This window comes from Lytechinus variegatus, chromosome 1, assembly GCF_018143015.1.
Source record: "Lytechinus variegatus isolate NC3 chromosome 1, Lvar_3.0, whole genome shotgun sequence".
NCBI lineage: Eukaryota > Metazoa > Echinodermata > Echinoidea > Temnopleuroida > Toxopneustidae > Lytechinus > Lytechinus variegatus.
Window position 1 is genome coordinate 45,242,619 of NC_054740.1, and position 17,226 is coordinate 45,259,844.

General features: G+C 35.5%; 1 protein-coding gene across 2 annotated transcripts in view; it reads left to right on the plus strand.

Annotated features, from left to right (window-relative positions):
• Nucleotides 1-15,169, plus strand: part of LOC121415061 (small ubiquitin-related modifier 3-like) — a 58,917-nt gene extending 43,748 nt beyond the window's left edge. For both annotated transcript variants that reach the window (XM_041608143.1, XM_041608151.1), the window contains 2 exons: nt 4,296-4,373; nt 14,288-15,169. In XM_041608143.1, the coding sequence (XP_041464077.1) occupies nt 4,296-4,373; nt 14,288-14,419 (210 nt within the window). In that variant the 3' untranslated portion in view covers nt 14,420-15,169. The remainder of the gene's footprint in view (nt 1-4,295; nt 4,374-14,287) is intronic.
• Nucleotides 15,170-17,226: the final 2,057 nt, after the last annotated feature.

Consider the following 17,226-nt stretch of genomic DNA (forward strand, 5'->3'; position numbering starts at 1 on the left):
AATGTTTGTTGCAATGATACACAACATTTGTGCTAAAAATTGAGATTACAAATTAGATAATTAACCAAATCTCTCTGGTTTACTAATTAATTAGGTTGCAGATCAGAGCTGACATACACATGTATTCAATTGCTGCATATTTTCAAAATTGTCAAATTTTTATGACATTTAGTTGTTCCCTGCTTTAAAACACCCAGAAATATGAGGATAACAGTCATATTACTGATTATAGTAAGTTGTTAATTAGGTTTAATCCATATTTTATCATTTACCCCATCCACCGGCTCCGCATCTACCGGCTCCACCACCCCTGTTACTTCAAGCTTAATGTGCTATAGTTTTTGTTCCTCATATTGTATTGATCTAATTCATAGTAATATATTTAGCTTATAGTTCTAGCTTCAAAATGAGATATTACTCAATAAATTTGGTCAAGATGCTGTGATGTAGCAACAATTTATCCATGGCACAGTGTGGAAAATTGTTCATATGCTACCCTTTTTGCATACCCAACTTATGAAATGCGACCAAATGTGTTTACAAGTAACGTTTTACTCATACAACAGGATTATATGGATGTCATAGTCAAGCAAATCCAACTTCTTAAAAAATTATATGTCCCCACTTACATTGTCAATACCGTTAGGGCCTATAGGGGCCATTTTGAATTTCTTAATACAGCATTTATCTCACGCATGACAAAAGAAATGATATGTCTTGCTAGAAAACATGTCAGACAATATTTTACTCGTAGATCACAATTACATGCATTTTATGTTTCTTACTCGTGTGAAAATTAGTTTCTCCATTCGGATTGTACATGATAAATATAGGGGGTATGGCGGCCATTTTGAATTTCAAATTACAGCATTTATCACATAAATGGCATATTAACAATTTTGTTTTTATTCAGTATTCCACTCATAAATTTTAATAATATGCATTTTATTGCTCACTCTTGTCATTTTTGGGGCCCCGGCCATTGTCATTGTACATAATACTCTGGGCCAGTGGCGGCTATTTTAGATATCAAAATACAGCAATTGGTTCCCATATATGACATAATAAATTATATATCTTGTTAGTAATGATGATTTGAATTACTTCGTTCATACATCACGATTTTGCAGTTTAGTGCTCATTTTTGTGAAAATTAGTTTTCCCTATTCATATTATACATAATAGTGTATACAATGGCCTATGGTGCCATTTGGAATATCAGGAAAATAAATATTTTGTCAAAAATTATTTTTCAAGATTGTATTTCACTCCTGCCACACAATTTCATGCATTTCATAGCCAATATGCTGACAATTTTATGATTTTCATGGGTAATTTGCATATTTTGCCAATTTGCATATTTTTGCCAATTTGCGGAAAATGCTCAAGGTTACACGAGTGGCATCATCCAGATTCGTAATCAGCACCCTCGAATTGACAAGAACCATAAAAAAATATTGTATATATAAAAAAACAAGGTTTGGTCAATTTCCTATGAGGCCTATCCTAGACTACTACTGTTTTGGTACTCTGTATACTATGCTTGTGTATCTTGCCATGGTCTTCAATATTGGGGCCAGGGTTGGGGTTGATATCACCTCCTCTCAAGAGTTCCACTTGAAAAGAAATCAAAGAGTTAGAATAGTTTGGTACTCTAGCCTTTGTGAAGCTTTTCCGAACAAAGGCATTGCTGGACATTGAAGTTGACTGTTTGCTATTCAACAGTTGAGGTTCATTCTTAGAACAGATATAAAAGCCAAGCAGCAGAACAAAACAAAGCTGAAGAGCATCCATTGTGTAATAGAGGAAGTCTTTCTCTCATGTTGCTATTGTTGTAGTGATAACCCTCTCAATGTGCATACAACCATTGCTGGAGGACCATCTCTATATGCAAGAACATGGCTTCCTGAAGATACTCTGAACCGTCAAGTGAGAGCTACTATTTAGCTACACAAATGCGCTTTTCGACGACCAGGAATTGCCGGTCTGTCTTCAATTTGCAGCAAAATAGAAGAATAGCTCCTGCAAAACTATTCTCGTCTGGTTTATCTCTTTTGTGGGATCTAGAACTAAGGTTTGAAACATAAATTAAGGGTGCCAATTTGGATAATTTGGAGTGACATGAGCTTATTTTATACCCAAAATGCATTACAATGATCTGTCGGCACAACAGATAAACTCAAAGCAGTTTTGAAAGACGAGTACTTTAATTATTTCCACCTGTTTCAAGCAGATTTTTAATGTCTTGCTTATACAGAGTGAGTCAGAAAAAATGTCCCACTTTTGTAAAGTGGAATTGTTTAAAATATGAATATTTAATCATTAGTTTCATGATATGTCTTGATAGAGGTATCCTCCAAGTACATTCAGGTACCATTTTCATTTGATCCCGTGCACGCATGACTGAACATCGGACAATCTTTAGAAGACTGTCAAATCTCACTTGCGCCAAGTTACGTGGTGATGAATAAAACAGTGCTTTAGACAAAGACAGACAGACAGACTGGCACGCTCACACACACAAACACACACAACACACATGGTAATAACTGGTTCATAATTTTTTCTTTTCTGATTAAGCATTGATTTTTAGCAAGATAGTTGAATGTTTAAGTGGCATTTCCCGACAATCTTTCCCCTTAAAACACATTCACTACCACCATCATATTATCATCATCCTCATTGTCATCATCTTGATCTTGATCTTCATCATCATCATCAAGTGCCCATAAATCCAATATGCTGGTTATGTCTTTTGTTGGTTAAGGCGCTGTCACACCTTGGCGTTTTAGACAGCGTACATGTATGCCCGACGTATGAGGAATTTGGCGAATACGCTGGCGTACGTCGAATACGTTACGGGTAAGTTTTGCATACGTTAAGAGTACGCTAAAACACGCTGGTATACGTCGTCATACGGCGAGGTCGTCGAAAAATTTTGTGCAAGCACAAAATTTTTAGACGTACATGTATGCCAGCGTATGGCTCATACGTCCCGCATACGCGGGTCATAAGTTGTAGGCAAGTTACTCGATCGTTGATACACGTTGACACACGTTACTCGTAAGTTACTCGTAAGTCGATGTACGTCGAGATAATGTCCAACATACCCTAAAACTTCTAACCTATGAGTAACGTGCTTTGAACGTATGTGTAACTTAACTCCAACGTATATTGACGTATTGACGACCACAAAACTTACTGAACGTGTTTATAACTTAGAGCTACCGTATAATGGCGTATTGACGACGTTTATAGGAATTGGTATATAAAGGTGGGGTTCACAGGAGTTTTCTTCGACATGGCGGTGGTGTTGATACGGTGATGTATCGTGCGGTTATGATTTGAATAGTCGAGCGGCAGCCTTTTTATAGGCTACGACACGTGTTCGCCAGCGATACGCTGCCGCGTGCTATGCGTAAGTTAGGCTATCTTAGGGCATAAGTTGTGTACGCCAGCAATACGCTAAGCATTTGTTGGAATACGTTACTTATAAGTTAACGAAGCGTTCGATATAAGTTACTAATACGTTATGTATACGTCTAACTCGTTATGAATACGCTAAGTATACGCCCAGAGTTGAAAAAAAAAACAAAGTTCAGCGTATGCCGACGTTTTAGAGAAATTTTGATACGTCGGGCATACGCTGTCTAAAACGCCAAGGTGTGACAGCGCCTTTACCAATGAAAGTTTACAATGGATGTCTGTGCTTTTGTGTGTTTTATTCCCCACCCTGTAACTTGGCGCAAGTGAGATCTGACAGTCTTCTAAAGATTGTCCGCTGTTCAGTCATGCTTGCAGGGGATCAAATGAAAAAGGTACCTGAATGTAATGGGAGGATACCTCTATCAAGACATATCATGATATAATGATATTTTAAACAATTTAACTTTACAAAAGTGGGACATTTTTTCTGACTCACTCTGTATTTATAAATATTCCTGGCTGGGCGAAAGAGCCCTATAAAGCTGTGAAGTGACTAATACCCACTACTATGGGATGATACATGCAGAATGATGACAAAAATTATGCCTTTGGAAATCTGTTTTGATATTGGGGAAAGAAACAGGCTTCTACGTGTATTTGGTAAAGCTCAAATATGCTGAACTCAAGTATGATAAATGTATATGTGTGTACATGTAGATCCTGATATACATGCAGGCTTTTGCTTCAATGTTGATGCAGTTGGGAAATCTGATGCTCTGTTATTTGATAGTCATTTTGACATGGTTTTGAATAATGCAAGTAGTTACATGTATGTAGTGTGATCATATCCTACCCTTTTGTCTGAACAGGATGGTTCAACGATAAGCTTCAAGATCAGGCGCAGGACAAAGTTAGCTAAACTCATGGATGCCTACAGGGACAAACAGGTAAAACTAATCTTAAGGATTGTTGCTCAGTAAAAACTTTTAGCTACATGGATTCTAGGTACTATCCTTGCCTAGCAATTACATGTTGTATAATATGATATACATGTATTAAAGGCATTATGCATATATTGCTCTTGTATCATATATTGATAATGAAACTGCAAAAGGTATTATTGGTTCAAACTGCCAGGTTGAATACTGATATTACATGTAGGAGTGGGCTGTACAAAAATACTTTTTTGTAATATCAGTATGGGAACAGTTTTTTTTATTCCTTGTAATGTATCTCAACATGAAATAACAATATTTTTTGTCTCGGGTCCGAGAAAAAAGTGTGCCGGGCCAAAATCCAAAATGGCCGCAAAAACCACCCAAAATCACAGTTTTGGCCACAACTTCTTTATTTGGTGGTCTTTTTCTATGGTTTTGGTGTCTATTCATATGTATTGGGGGCAGGCAATTTGTTTTTCCTATAATTAGTACTTTTAAACCATTATTTGTAGAGTTAAAAGGTAATTACATGTATACCTAATTTTTCCAATGTTTATAGCCTTTTTTCAGCCTAAAAGGAGGTTTTATCGTCGTGGGGTTCTTGGATAGTAGATGGTACGAGGTCAACAATAGCAAGCAGCTTCATAGAGCTATATCGCTTTTATTCCTCTACTATGGGATTTATGGTTGTTTTTTTAAATATATCTTATTAAATAAAAAAGTTAATTATCCATAAGGGCTATACAGTATACAATGTACTGTACATACTGTACTGCATAAATGCATTGGCCACCATGACAAGGCCTAAACTATAATGTTATACATGTAGAAAGGAGCTCTTTGGTTAAGAATTAGATGCCTCAGAAATTGAAGATATGTTTTGTCTCAGAAACTGAGGACATATTTTGTCAAATATGCTAATTCAGGGGGCGGAGAAAGGTAATTAACCCCACATCATGGCATTTACACTGCAGCTATTCTGGGCCCCGTTGCATAAAAATTTACTATCATGTTAACATAACTTAATGCTAACTTATATGGAGTCCTTGGTTCTGATTTGCTGTTGATCAATGTTACCATGATAGTTATCTGACCCCATGAACATAGGCAAATAAGACACCACAACCAGGTAAAAAAGACTCCAAATGAAGAAGATATGGCTAGATATGTGATGTACGTAAAGGATATACATGATATTTTTATGTGCAATTTTTGTTAGCTGATTTGCATCAGCTGACAAGCAATCAAATTCACAATCTAATTTGAAACCTTAGGAGCTTATTTCTATGACACTATAGTTTTTATACAGGCCTTGTCATATGTCATGGTGGTCAATGCATGGATATAGATAGGCAGTGTAGTAAATACAGTAACAGTACATTGTATACTGTATAGCCCCTATGGATAATTAACATTTTTTTTTATTTACTAAGATATATTTCACAAATATCCATAAAACCCACAGTAGAGGAATAAAAGCAATATAGCTCTATGAAGCTGCTTGCTATTGTTGACCTCGTACTATCAAATATCCAAGAACTCCAGGACGATAAAATCTACATTTGGCTGAAAAAGGCTATAAAAATGGAAAAATTTAGTTATAATTACCTTTTAACTCTTCAAATAATGGTTTAAAGGTGCTAATTATAGGAAAAACAAATTGCCTGCCCCCCAAAACATATGAATAGACACCAAAACCAGAGAAAAAAGACCACCAAATAAAGAAGTTGTGGCCAAAACTGTGATTTTGGGTGGGTTTTTTTTTGGGGGGGGGTTGGCGGCCATTTTGAATTTTGGGCCGGCACACTTTTTTCTCGGACCCGAGACTAAAAATATTGTCATTTCATGTTGAGATAAGGTAAAAGGAACACACAAAAACTGTTCCTACAGTAAAACCAAAAATCACCCATTTATAGCCCACTCCTACTGATATCCAACTTTGCGGTTCGTACCATACCAATAATGGCTATTGGCTCACGACCAACAAAAATTTACCTCTGCCATTGTCATTTTAAAGGGGAATGAAACCTTTGGAACAAATAGGCTTGTGTAGAAACATAAAAATCAAAGAATAAGAATAAAGAAAGTTTGAGAAAAATCGGACAAATAGTGAGAAAGTTATGAGCATTTCAATATTGCAATCACTAAAGCTATGGAGATCCTCCCATTGGCAATGCGACAAGGATGTGTGATGTCACTGATGAACAACTTTCCCTTTGGTGGACTATAGAATACTCTCAAAATGTCTCTTTTTGCTTTTTCCAATGATGATACAAACTCTTTATCCATGATGTATTCTTAAAAAATATGTAATGTATGCCCTCATGTAGAAAGAACACATGATCTATGGATAGATGTGATAAAAGAGGCAATTCAAGTGAAAAATATACTAAAGTAATGGGGAGAGTTGTTCACAAAGTGACATCACACATCTTTGTCGCATTGCCAATTTGCTATCTCCATAGCATTAGTGATCGCAATATTCAAATGCTCATAACTTTCTCAGTATTTGTCCGATTTTTCTCAAACTTTCTTTATTCTTATTCTTTGATTTTTCTGTTTCTACACAAGCTATCTTGTTCCAATGGTTTCATTCTCCTTTAAGTTGTATGACCATTTCAAATGTATTGGCATGATCATTTCTTTATAGCGAAATCTGAATGTCATTCGCAAAATATGTGATTTTTTTTTTAGAGAATGAAGAAAAAATCCTGAAAAATTGCTGAACATCCTATCAGAGTTTTATGTCACATGACCAAGGTCGAAGGTCATTTAAGGTCAATGAACTTAGACCATGTTGGAGGAATCAGCATCGAAATCTTAACCTGAGGTTAAGTTTTTGAAATGTCATCATAACTTAGAAAATATATGGACCTAGTTCATGAAACTTGGACATAAGGTTAATCAAGTATCACTGAACATCCTGCGTGAGTTTTATGTCACATGACCAAGGTCAAAGGTCATTTAGGGTCAATGAACTTTGGCCGAATTAGGGGTATCTGTTGAATTCCCATCATAACTTTGACAGTTTATGGATCTGATTCATGAAACATGGACATAATAGTGATCAAGCATCACTGAACATTTCGTGCAAGTTTCAGCTCTCATGATTAAGGTCAAAGGTCATTAGGGTCAATGAACTTTGACCGAATCGGGGGTATCTGTTGAATTACCATCATAACTTTGAAAGTTTATTGGTCTATTTCGTTAAACTTGGACATTAGAGTAATCAAGTATCACTGAACATCTGTGCGCATTTCATTTCACATGACCAAGGTCAAAGGTCAATGAACTTTGGCCGAATTGGGTGTATCTGTTGAATTACCATCATAACTTTGAAAGTTGATGGATCTGATTCATGATCTTGGACATAAGAGTAATCAAGTATCACTGAACATCCTGTGCGAGTTTCAAGTCACATGATCAAGGTCAAAGGTCATGTAAGGTCAATGAACTTTGGCCATGTTTGTTTTTTTTTGTTGAATAACCATCATATCTCTGTATTAAAGTTTATTGGTCTAGTCCATAAAAAGTGGACATAAAAGTAACCATGTATCACTGAACATCTTGTGCGAGTTAGAGTAGTTTTCAAAGTCAGCACTGATGCTATATTGAACCGCGTGATGCAGGTGAGACGGCCAGAGGCATTCCACTTGTTGTTTTAATGTCCTTGTGATCAAATCCAACGAATAGGGGAAGGCAGGGTACATGTAAGTTGAGCATAGGGGCAAGTGAGCCACCACCCCCAGGCTAATAATGAACGAGTCATACATCGTGGTGGTGAGCATGATCAGTTAAGGGTTCGCATTGAGGTGAAAATTTTTTTTTTAGGTACTTCTATCAAATTTGCTTTTAAAATAATCTTTGATATCTCAGGTTTCAAAAAACTTAGTTTCATGAAGATTGATGATTCCGAAAGTACCAGAATAGTCCATTTTATTTATGGGTGCTGCTACCTCTCATCACGGACGGACATTTCTACTCAAATTAAATTCACCCTAGTTTTATTGTCTCGCCTGCGAAGCAGAGTGAGACTATAGGCGCCGCTTTTCCGACAGCGGCGGCGGCGTCAACAACATCAAATCTTAACCTGAGGTTAAGTTTTTGAAATGACGTCATAACTTAGAAAGTATATGGACCTAGTTAATAAAACTTGGCCATAAGGTTATTCAAGTATTACTGAACATCCTATTAGAGTTTCATGTCACATGACCAAGGTCAAAGGTCATTTAGGGTCAATGAACTTAGACCATGTTGGAGGGATCAACATCGAAATCTTAACCTGAGGTTAAGTTTTTGAAATGTCATCATAACTTAGAAAATATATGGACCTAGTTCATGAAACTTGGACATAAGGTTAATCAAGTATAGCTGAACATCCTGCATGAGTTTCACGTCACATGTCCAAGGTCAAAGGTCATTTAGGGTCAATGAACTTTGGCCGAATTGCGGATATCTGTTGATTTCCCATCATAACTTTGAAAGTTTATGGATCTGATTCATGAAACTTGGACATAATAGTAATCAAGCATCACTGAACATTTTGTGCAAGTTTCAGGTCTCATGATTAAGGTCAAAGGTCATTTAGGGTCAATGAACTTTGGCCGAATTGGGGTATCTGTTGAATTACCATCATAACTTTGAAAGTTTATTGGTCTAGTTCATTAAACTTGGATATTATAGTAATCAAGTATCTCTGAACATCCTGTGCGCATTTCAGGTCACATGACCAAGGTCAAAGGTCAATGAACTTTGGCCGAACTGGGTGTATCTGTTGAATTACCATCATAACTTTGAAAGTTTATGGATCTGATTCATGAAACTTGTACATAAGAGTAATCAAGTATCACTGAACATCCTGTGCGAGTTTCAGGTCACATGATCAAGGTCACAGGTCATGTAAGGTCAATGAACTTTGGCCATGTTGGGGTTTTTTGTTGAATAACCATCATATCTCTGTAAGTTTATTGGTCTAGTTCATAAAAAGTGGACATAAGAGTAACCATGTATCACTGAACATCTTGTGCGAGTTAGAGTAGTATTCAAAGTCAGCACTGCTGCTATATTGAACCGCGTGGTGCAGGTGAGACGGCCAGAGGCATTCCACTTGTTGTTTTTAAAGTTACTCTAATTTGGTTTGGATGTTCTTGCACTCTGAACATTACTCTATTATCAGACATACAGTGTAATATAGTAGAAAAAAATTATTGGGAAGTAATTTTTTTTGGTAGGTGTTAACATTTCCATTTTGAAATTTCCGTCCGTGATGGAAAAAAAGTTGAAAAGTTTTTTATTCTTTATCAGAATAGAAATAAAAAATAAAAAGGTGAAGAGGTATCTCTCTAAACACTGTACATCATTTTATTTGAACATAGCTGAAATCCATACATTTTATCCATATCATAAACTCAATCAAAAATTATTATGGACGGACATTAATTTCATCACGGACGGACAAAGTTAATTCACTCAAATTCAATTCACTCTAGTTTTATTGTTTTCAAAGTTACTCCAATTTTTTTAATGGTCTTGCACTCTGAACATTAATCAAATCATCAAACATAAATTAATTAATAGGAAAAAATATGGGAAGTAAACTTTCCTTGTAGATGTTAACATTTCTGTCCGTCCGTGATGAAATTGATGTCCGTCCGGGATCATTTTTATTAAGATAATGTCTATGGATTCAGCTTTTTATTCTTTATCAGAATAGAAACAGAAATAAAATTGTGTAGAAGTATTTCATTGGACACTGTTTATCATTTTATTTGAACATAGCTAAAATCCATACATTTTATGCATACAATAAATCAAAAAATGATCACGGACGGACATTTCATCACAGACGGACGAGTGAAATACTTCATATATGGAAAGATTCATATATGCAAGTGAGAAACTTTGCTGAGCAGATTATGAATTTAATTTTAGCTTCTAATTGCAGTGAGAAGTGGCTCTGAGAATTATTCAGAACTCAAATGGAGTAACTATCTACAACTCGTCACATTTTTTTGTGATATCTTCGGCCGTTATTGGGGCTATATTTTTGTCAGGAAAAATTGTTAAACATTATTGGAATGCAGATAGGATTGGAAAGCTGCATGTAAATGTATACGCCTAAAAAGCAGGAAATAAAATAAGACAAGAACAAGTACAAAGCTGTAGATTTCATCAATTCAAGCTTGCAGAAAGTGATGGAGAAGAAGTAGAATGCAATGCATAATCTGATATTAGCAGAAAAATCAATTTTTCCATGTACAAACCTATGGATTCACAATGCTTCTAACAGAACATGACGTCACAGTCTTGAGGCTTGTGAACATTACATGAATACCTTTTTTGAAGTCCATTATGGAGCTAATTTTAAGCAAATCGCTTAATATCTGGTAAACTGTGAAAATGCATAAAGCTTACACTGCAGTGTTTAAAAGTTTTGATAAGCTTTGGATTGATATGTCAATTTCAATTTTGGATTCGGTCCGTTCCTAAATACATGAGGGCTGTTGATATTATGGGGTGTCTCCACTTTGATATGTGCAAAAGATGGATTTAAAGAGAGTCCCCCAAAAGTGTTGATCCAACAAACAAGCATAAGGATCAGCGACCTGTTGATCTTTTCGATTTAGATATTTGACCTTAAAAAAAACCCTCTTTGCTCTTGGAAAATTAATGCCTAAAAATCATCATGATCATAAAAATACTTGTATCAATATGATCATTGATCAACTAGCTGTTGATTTGGAACCTTGTATTCTACAATTTAAAAAGACAATATTCTTTGACAAGAACTGTGTTTAGAGCAATCATATGTCTAGATTATACTGTGTGTCTAGCATAGAAAACAAGTTGCTATACATCTTAAATCAAGTTGCAGCAACTTGATTGTGCAACTAATAATGTTTGATAATATTAAGATATGTAAAAATCATCAATACAATAGCATTTGTTTCCCCAAGAAAGTATTAAGAACTTCTTACAGGGTACTTCCAATGTATTTTTATTGTGTCCGTCCGTGATGGAAAATATTTGCAATTCTCTCAGAAGTTTGATATTGGTTAAGAATTCAATATGCTGAACATAGAAGCTAACATACCCGAGTGTTAGTTGCATTAAAAATTATTGGTCCATGTTAAGCTGTTTAGATAGAAACAATAAAAATGTACAAAAATTCTAAAAACCACATTTCTATCATGTCCGTCCGTGATATGGCACATTTAGTGGATACCTACGTTTGTAGGTAACCATGGCAACAAACTTTTTTCATCATTCAGCATACTTTGTCCTACCCTTCACTACAAAACACAAAGGAACCTTGTTCATCTTATTCCTAATTCGTTACAAGCCTTCAAAAGTTTCAAAATCTATCAAATGTCCGTCTGTGATGAACCGATCAAGCTCTGGTGTTGTATATTGTCATGACTCATGACCCATTAAATGACCTTTAACTCCACCACTTTGTTTTCAATTTTGAAACAAAAAGTATTTTTTTAGAGGGAAAAATACAAATTTAAGTCAAAAAAAGGGTGTAAAATAGATAAGTGCTTTTTACCCACACATGTCTTTTATAGAAATGAGAGCAATATAGTCCAAGTATGGATTCTCATTCTTGTCATAGTCTTTTACATGATGAATACATAAGAAATGTGTGGATGTGAAAATATCGCAATAAGTTTGGACTGGGGTGATTTAAGCCAAATCAACATGGGGCAAGTTGAGCCATGGTAATTCTTATTGTGATGTATAATAAAAAAAATGTAAAAGCCGTTGATATGCAGGCAGAAAGAACCTAATTCACATGACAGTTCTTTTACTTTTAAAGGATGTTAGTATTTATAGAGAATTAGCATGTGAAAATACTTTAAATGAAAAATTTACATCCTGGTTCTTCCCGCATACATTTTGTGGCTCAACTTACTATGGAAGCTTAAAAGTGCCACCGAGATGTTGAGATAATTATCTTGGGAAGTCGACATCATGATAGAAAAGATCAGATGATGAGATCCCGCATCTCGTCATGTCGACATCTTTTAGAAGAGATGATCAGATGACAAGATCTTCTATCTCGACATGTCTACATCCAGTGGAAGAGATGATCAGATGACATGATCATGGATCGAAGATCTTGTCATCTGATCATCTCTTCTAAAGGATGTCGACATGACGAGATCCGGGATCTTGTCATCTGATCATCTCTTCTACAAGATGTCGACATGATGAGATTCGGGATCTTGTCATCTGATCATCTCTTCTACAAGATGTCGAAATGACGAGTTCCGGGATCTCGTCATCTGATCTTTTGCTATCATTATGTCGACTTCCAAGATAATTATCTCAACATCTCGGTGGCACTTTTAAGCTTCCATAACTTACCCCAGACGGTGGCACAACTTACCCCCACAGATGGGGCAAGTTGAGCCATTTGATATCATTTTTGTCTCACCTGCGAAGCAAAGTGAGACTATAGGCGCCGCTTTTCCGACGGCGACGGCGTCAACATCAAATCTTAACCTGAGGTTAAGTTTTTGAAATGACGTCATAACTTAGAAAGTATATGGACCTAGTTAATAAAACTTGGCCATTAGGTTAATCAAGTATTACTGAACATCCTATTAGAGTTTCATGTCACATGATTAAGGTCAAAGGTCATTTAGGGTCAATGAACTTAGACCATGTTGGAGGATTCAACATCAAAATCTTAACCTGAGGTTAAGTTTTTGAAATGTCATCATAACTTAGAAAATATATGGACCTAGTTCATGAAACTTGGACATTAGGTTTATCAAGTATCACTGAACATCCTGCATGAGTTTCACGTCACATGATCAAGGTCATAGGTCATTTAGGGTCAATGAACTTTGGCCGAATTGGGGATATCTGTCGAATTCCCATCATAACTTTGAAAGTTTATGGATCTGATTCATGAAACTTAGACATAATAGTAATCAAGCATCACTGAAAATTTTGTGCAAGTTTCAGGTCTCATGATTAAGGTCAAAGGTCATTTAGGGTCAATGAACTTTGGCCGAATCGGGGGTATCTGTTGAATTACCATCATAACTTTGAAAGTTTATTGGTCTAGTTCGTTGAACTTGGACATTAGAGTAATCAAGTATCACTGAACATCCTGTGCGCGTTTCAGGTCACATGACCAAGGTCAAAGGTCAATGAACTTTGGCCGAATTGGGTGTATCTGTTGAATTACCATCATAACTTTGAAAGTTGATGGATCTGATTCATGAAACTTGTACATAAGAGTAATCAAGTATCACTGAACATCCTGTTCGAGTTTCAGGTCACATGATCAAGGTCAAAGGTCATTTAGGGTCAATGAACATTGGCCGAATCGGGGGTATCTGTTGAATTACCATCATAACTTTGAAAGTTTATTGATCTAGTTCGTTAAACTTGGACATTAGAGTAATCAAGTATCACTGAACATCCTGTGCGCATTTCAGGTCACATGACCAAGGTCAAAGGTCAATGAACTTTGGCCGAATTGGGTGTATCTGTTGAATAACCATCATATCTCTGTAAGTTTATTGGTCTAGTTCATAAAAAGTGGACATAAGAATAACCATGTATCACTGAACATCTTGTGCGAGTTAGAGTAGTATTCAAAGTCAGCACTGCTGCTATATTGAACTGCGTGATGCAGGTGAGACGGCCAGAGGCATTCCACTTGTTTCTCAAAGGTCACGATGACTTTCATTGTGGGGGTAGAATAGGTGAAAAAGATTTCCCAAGAATCAAACTTAAAAGGCAAGGTACTTATTTCTACAATATTGCTAGTCATATCTATTCTTACATGCAAAATGCAAAAAGTGTCACAACTTACCCCGCCTTCCCCTATTTGTTGATGAACTGCGACTGAACACCTTAACTCTATAGGATGCCTTTCTGCTTTTCCTTTTTTTTTCCTTCAGGGTTTGAGGGGACAGCTGCGTTTCCGATATGATGGCCAGCCAGTAAACGAAGATGACACACCAGAGACTCTTGATATGGAGGATGAAGACCAGCTTGAGGCATATCAAGAGCAGACCGGTGGTAGGGGGTAGGCTTGGACTCATTTCTGATGAATCATTAGTTCCAATTGTTCCGCAACCTACATGTGCATCTTCACAAGAATGTCAGAGACCAGCAATGTAGCAATTATTTGATTGTAGTTTTTAAATGCCCTAAATGATCGACTGATACAGTTCAACAAATTAACCCATGTGAGATGCTGCAGAGTCGGTGTGTTGAAAGTCTGGCACTCTAGTTATGTTCCTCAACTTAATTATCCCTTTTTGCAAATTTGTTTCTCTGATTTTGTCTTTGGCTTATGTGTCTTATTTAATCATAGTTTGTGCCAAAGTATCATTTAAATTGCCTAAAACCTGGTTTTTTGTAAATAATTGTCAAGTGAGTTGATGGGTACGGTGTCACATGACATCATTTCTGCAGTAAGACATATGCACGTGCAGGTTGTGGATAAGTCCCTCATTTCTTTTGTGTATAAATGTCTGTGGACACTCTGAAAATTTGTACAATATTATGGATGTAGCACTACTTTTTGTCCAGTTATAGTAACTTTGAAATTGTGTTCATTGAAATCACTTTGTAGCATAGCTAAATGACCAAATACACATCAGGAGATTTCTCTTCACTCTACGAAGAAAAAAAATATTTAGAGATGAAAAGGATTTCATAAATTTGTCATTTAATATGAAGTTGAGACGCTCTTAGAATCTGTTGTATCTGCTCATGGATTGATTTGAGGAGATGGTTATATCACATAAAAGTCATGCATTCACAAAAGAGTTTTACTTCTAAGTCCATCCTAACAAAAAGAAATAACATTGAAAATTTCATCAAAATTAGATGTAAAATAAAAAAGTTATGACATTTAAAGTTTCGCTTAATTTCACGAAACAGTTATGTGCACATGCTGGCCGGTATGCAGGCAAACGAGGAGACTACATGTATGATATCATCCACTCACTATTTCTTTTGTATTTCATTATATGAAATATTCTAATTTTCTCCTCATCGCCAAGTGATACAACAATTAATTCCTATTTGAACATGTGGAATTAGCATTGTTTAATACTATATGGTTCAGTCAAGTTGGTCCTTATTGTAAATCTATAAAAATGCATTATTGTATAAGTTAAACAAAAAAAAAAACTAAAGAAATAGTGAGTGATGGACATTATCGACTGACTCACCTAGTTGTGCACATCACTGTTTTGTGAAAAATAAGAGAAACTTTAAAATGTCATAACTTTCTTTTTTTACATCCGATTTTGATGAAATTTTCAGCACTATGATCGTTTGATTTTCTCTATTTAGTCAAGTCAGTGTTTTCCTGGGGTGGACATGACCTTTAAGTTTAAGCCTCATTAAATGCATTATTGTTTCCATGGTAACGCTCCATGCTAGGGATGAAGTCAAGGTCAGTAGTCACAAGGGATAAAACACACTTGAATTTAGGTGAGGTTCTTTTGTGATTTGGGGCCCGAGGTAAGTTGTAAGAATACTATGCTTGTGTGTACATATTGGTCTAAAATGATGAGTACACAGATGCACATTGTATCAAGGTAACCATAATCCCCAACTATCTTCTGTCCTTAGTTCATATACGCACATGTATACAATGAATTAAATCTTACATCATACATTCATAAATAAAATGTTCGCATATTTTACCCTATGTGCATGTATGAATCTATTAATTTGACTGAAACAGAAGTTGGTAAATTGGTAAATATTGCAATGACATAGTTCCAATCAGACAATCAATGGCTGTGGTGCCAATAGCTTTCATTATTTTAAAGGTAATTTACAGGATGATAAAAAATAATGTGAATTAAGATTACACAAAACTAAGATAATTTCATTGAAATCAGACAACACCCCCCCCCCTCCCTCAAAAAAAAATGCCTTATCTCCTTTGTGCATACATGTTTGTCTGCATTAATAGGCAATGAATGAGCCGATGCCATTTCTGTAATGTTTTGTATTTTATAAAATGGTGATTTCTTTTCTCTCCAAGAATGTAATTACAGGACTACTGATATATCTAAGATCATTGCTGTAGTTTATTTTGTTACAAAGGAAACATGTTATGCACATATGTATGGAAATATTAAAACAATCATATTAGATTGGAAAACAATATTTGGGACATCACATTATCTGACCAAGTTCTGAAAAAGGCTAAAATTTTGAATAAATTACTTTATTTTTTTTTCTTCAGATTTTGATGAAATTGTTCGCGATTTGCCCGTTTAGATTTACTTGTTTTATTCAGATATTATTTTCCAGCTTGGATTACTGTACACCTCTTAAGTAGCATCAGAATTATACCAGTTCACTGAAAGCTGCATGTCTAGTGCGTGTTGTTTGACACTGATACTAATAATATGCAGATTACCCCATAAAAAGATTTTCATCTTGGGTGGCTCTACAGGGATATCCAAACTTTGCAAATATGATATTTTTTCTCCAGAACTTGATGAATAATATTCAGATGCCTTTTTATCCTGCCTCCATCCAGTGTATTTCTAACTGAACTTGATTGCAAAACAAAAAATGAAGAATTAAATTGCAAAGAAACATAATTTTACAGATACATGTATATTCCTGTAATCTATTTTGAAGCTGTAAACATGTATACATGTATGACTTATATGTGTATTTCATGAACATTTGTTTCAATACCTTATATTGTTAATGTGAAAGCATTGATATACTAATAGAATAGTAATATTACAGTATGTCTTTTTTGTTGTGTTAAAGGAACATGTCTGTAGTGTCATTTTTTTTACATTTTGATTTTGGGGAAAGATTGTTCAGAACCTATTATTTCTTTCCAGTAGTT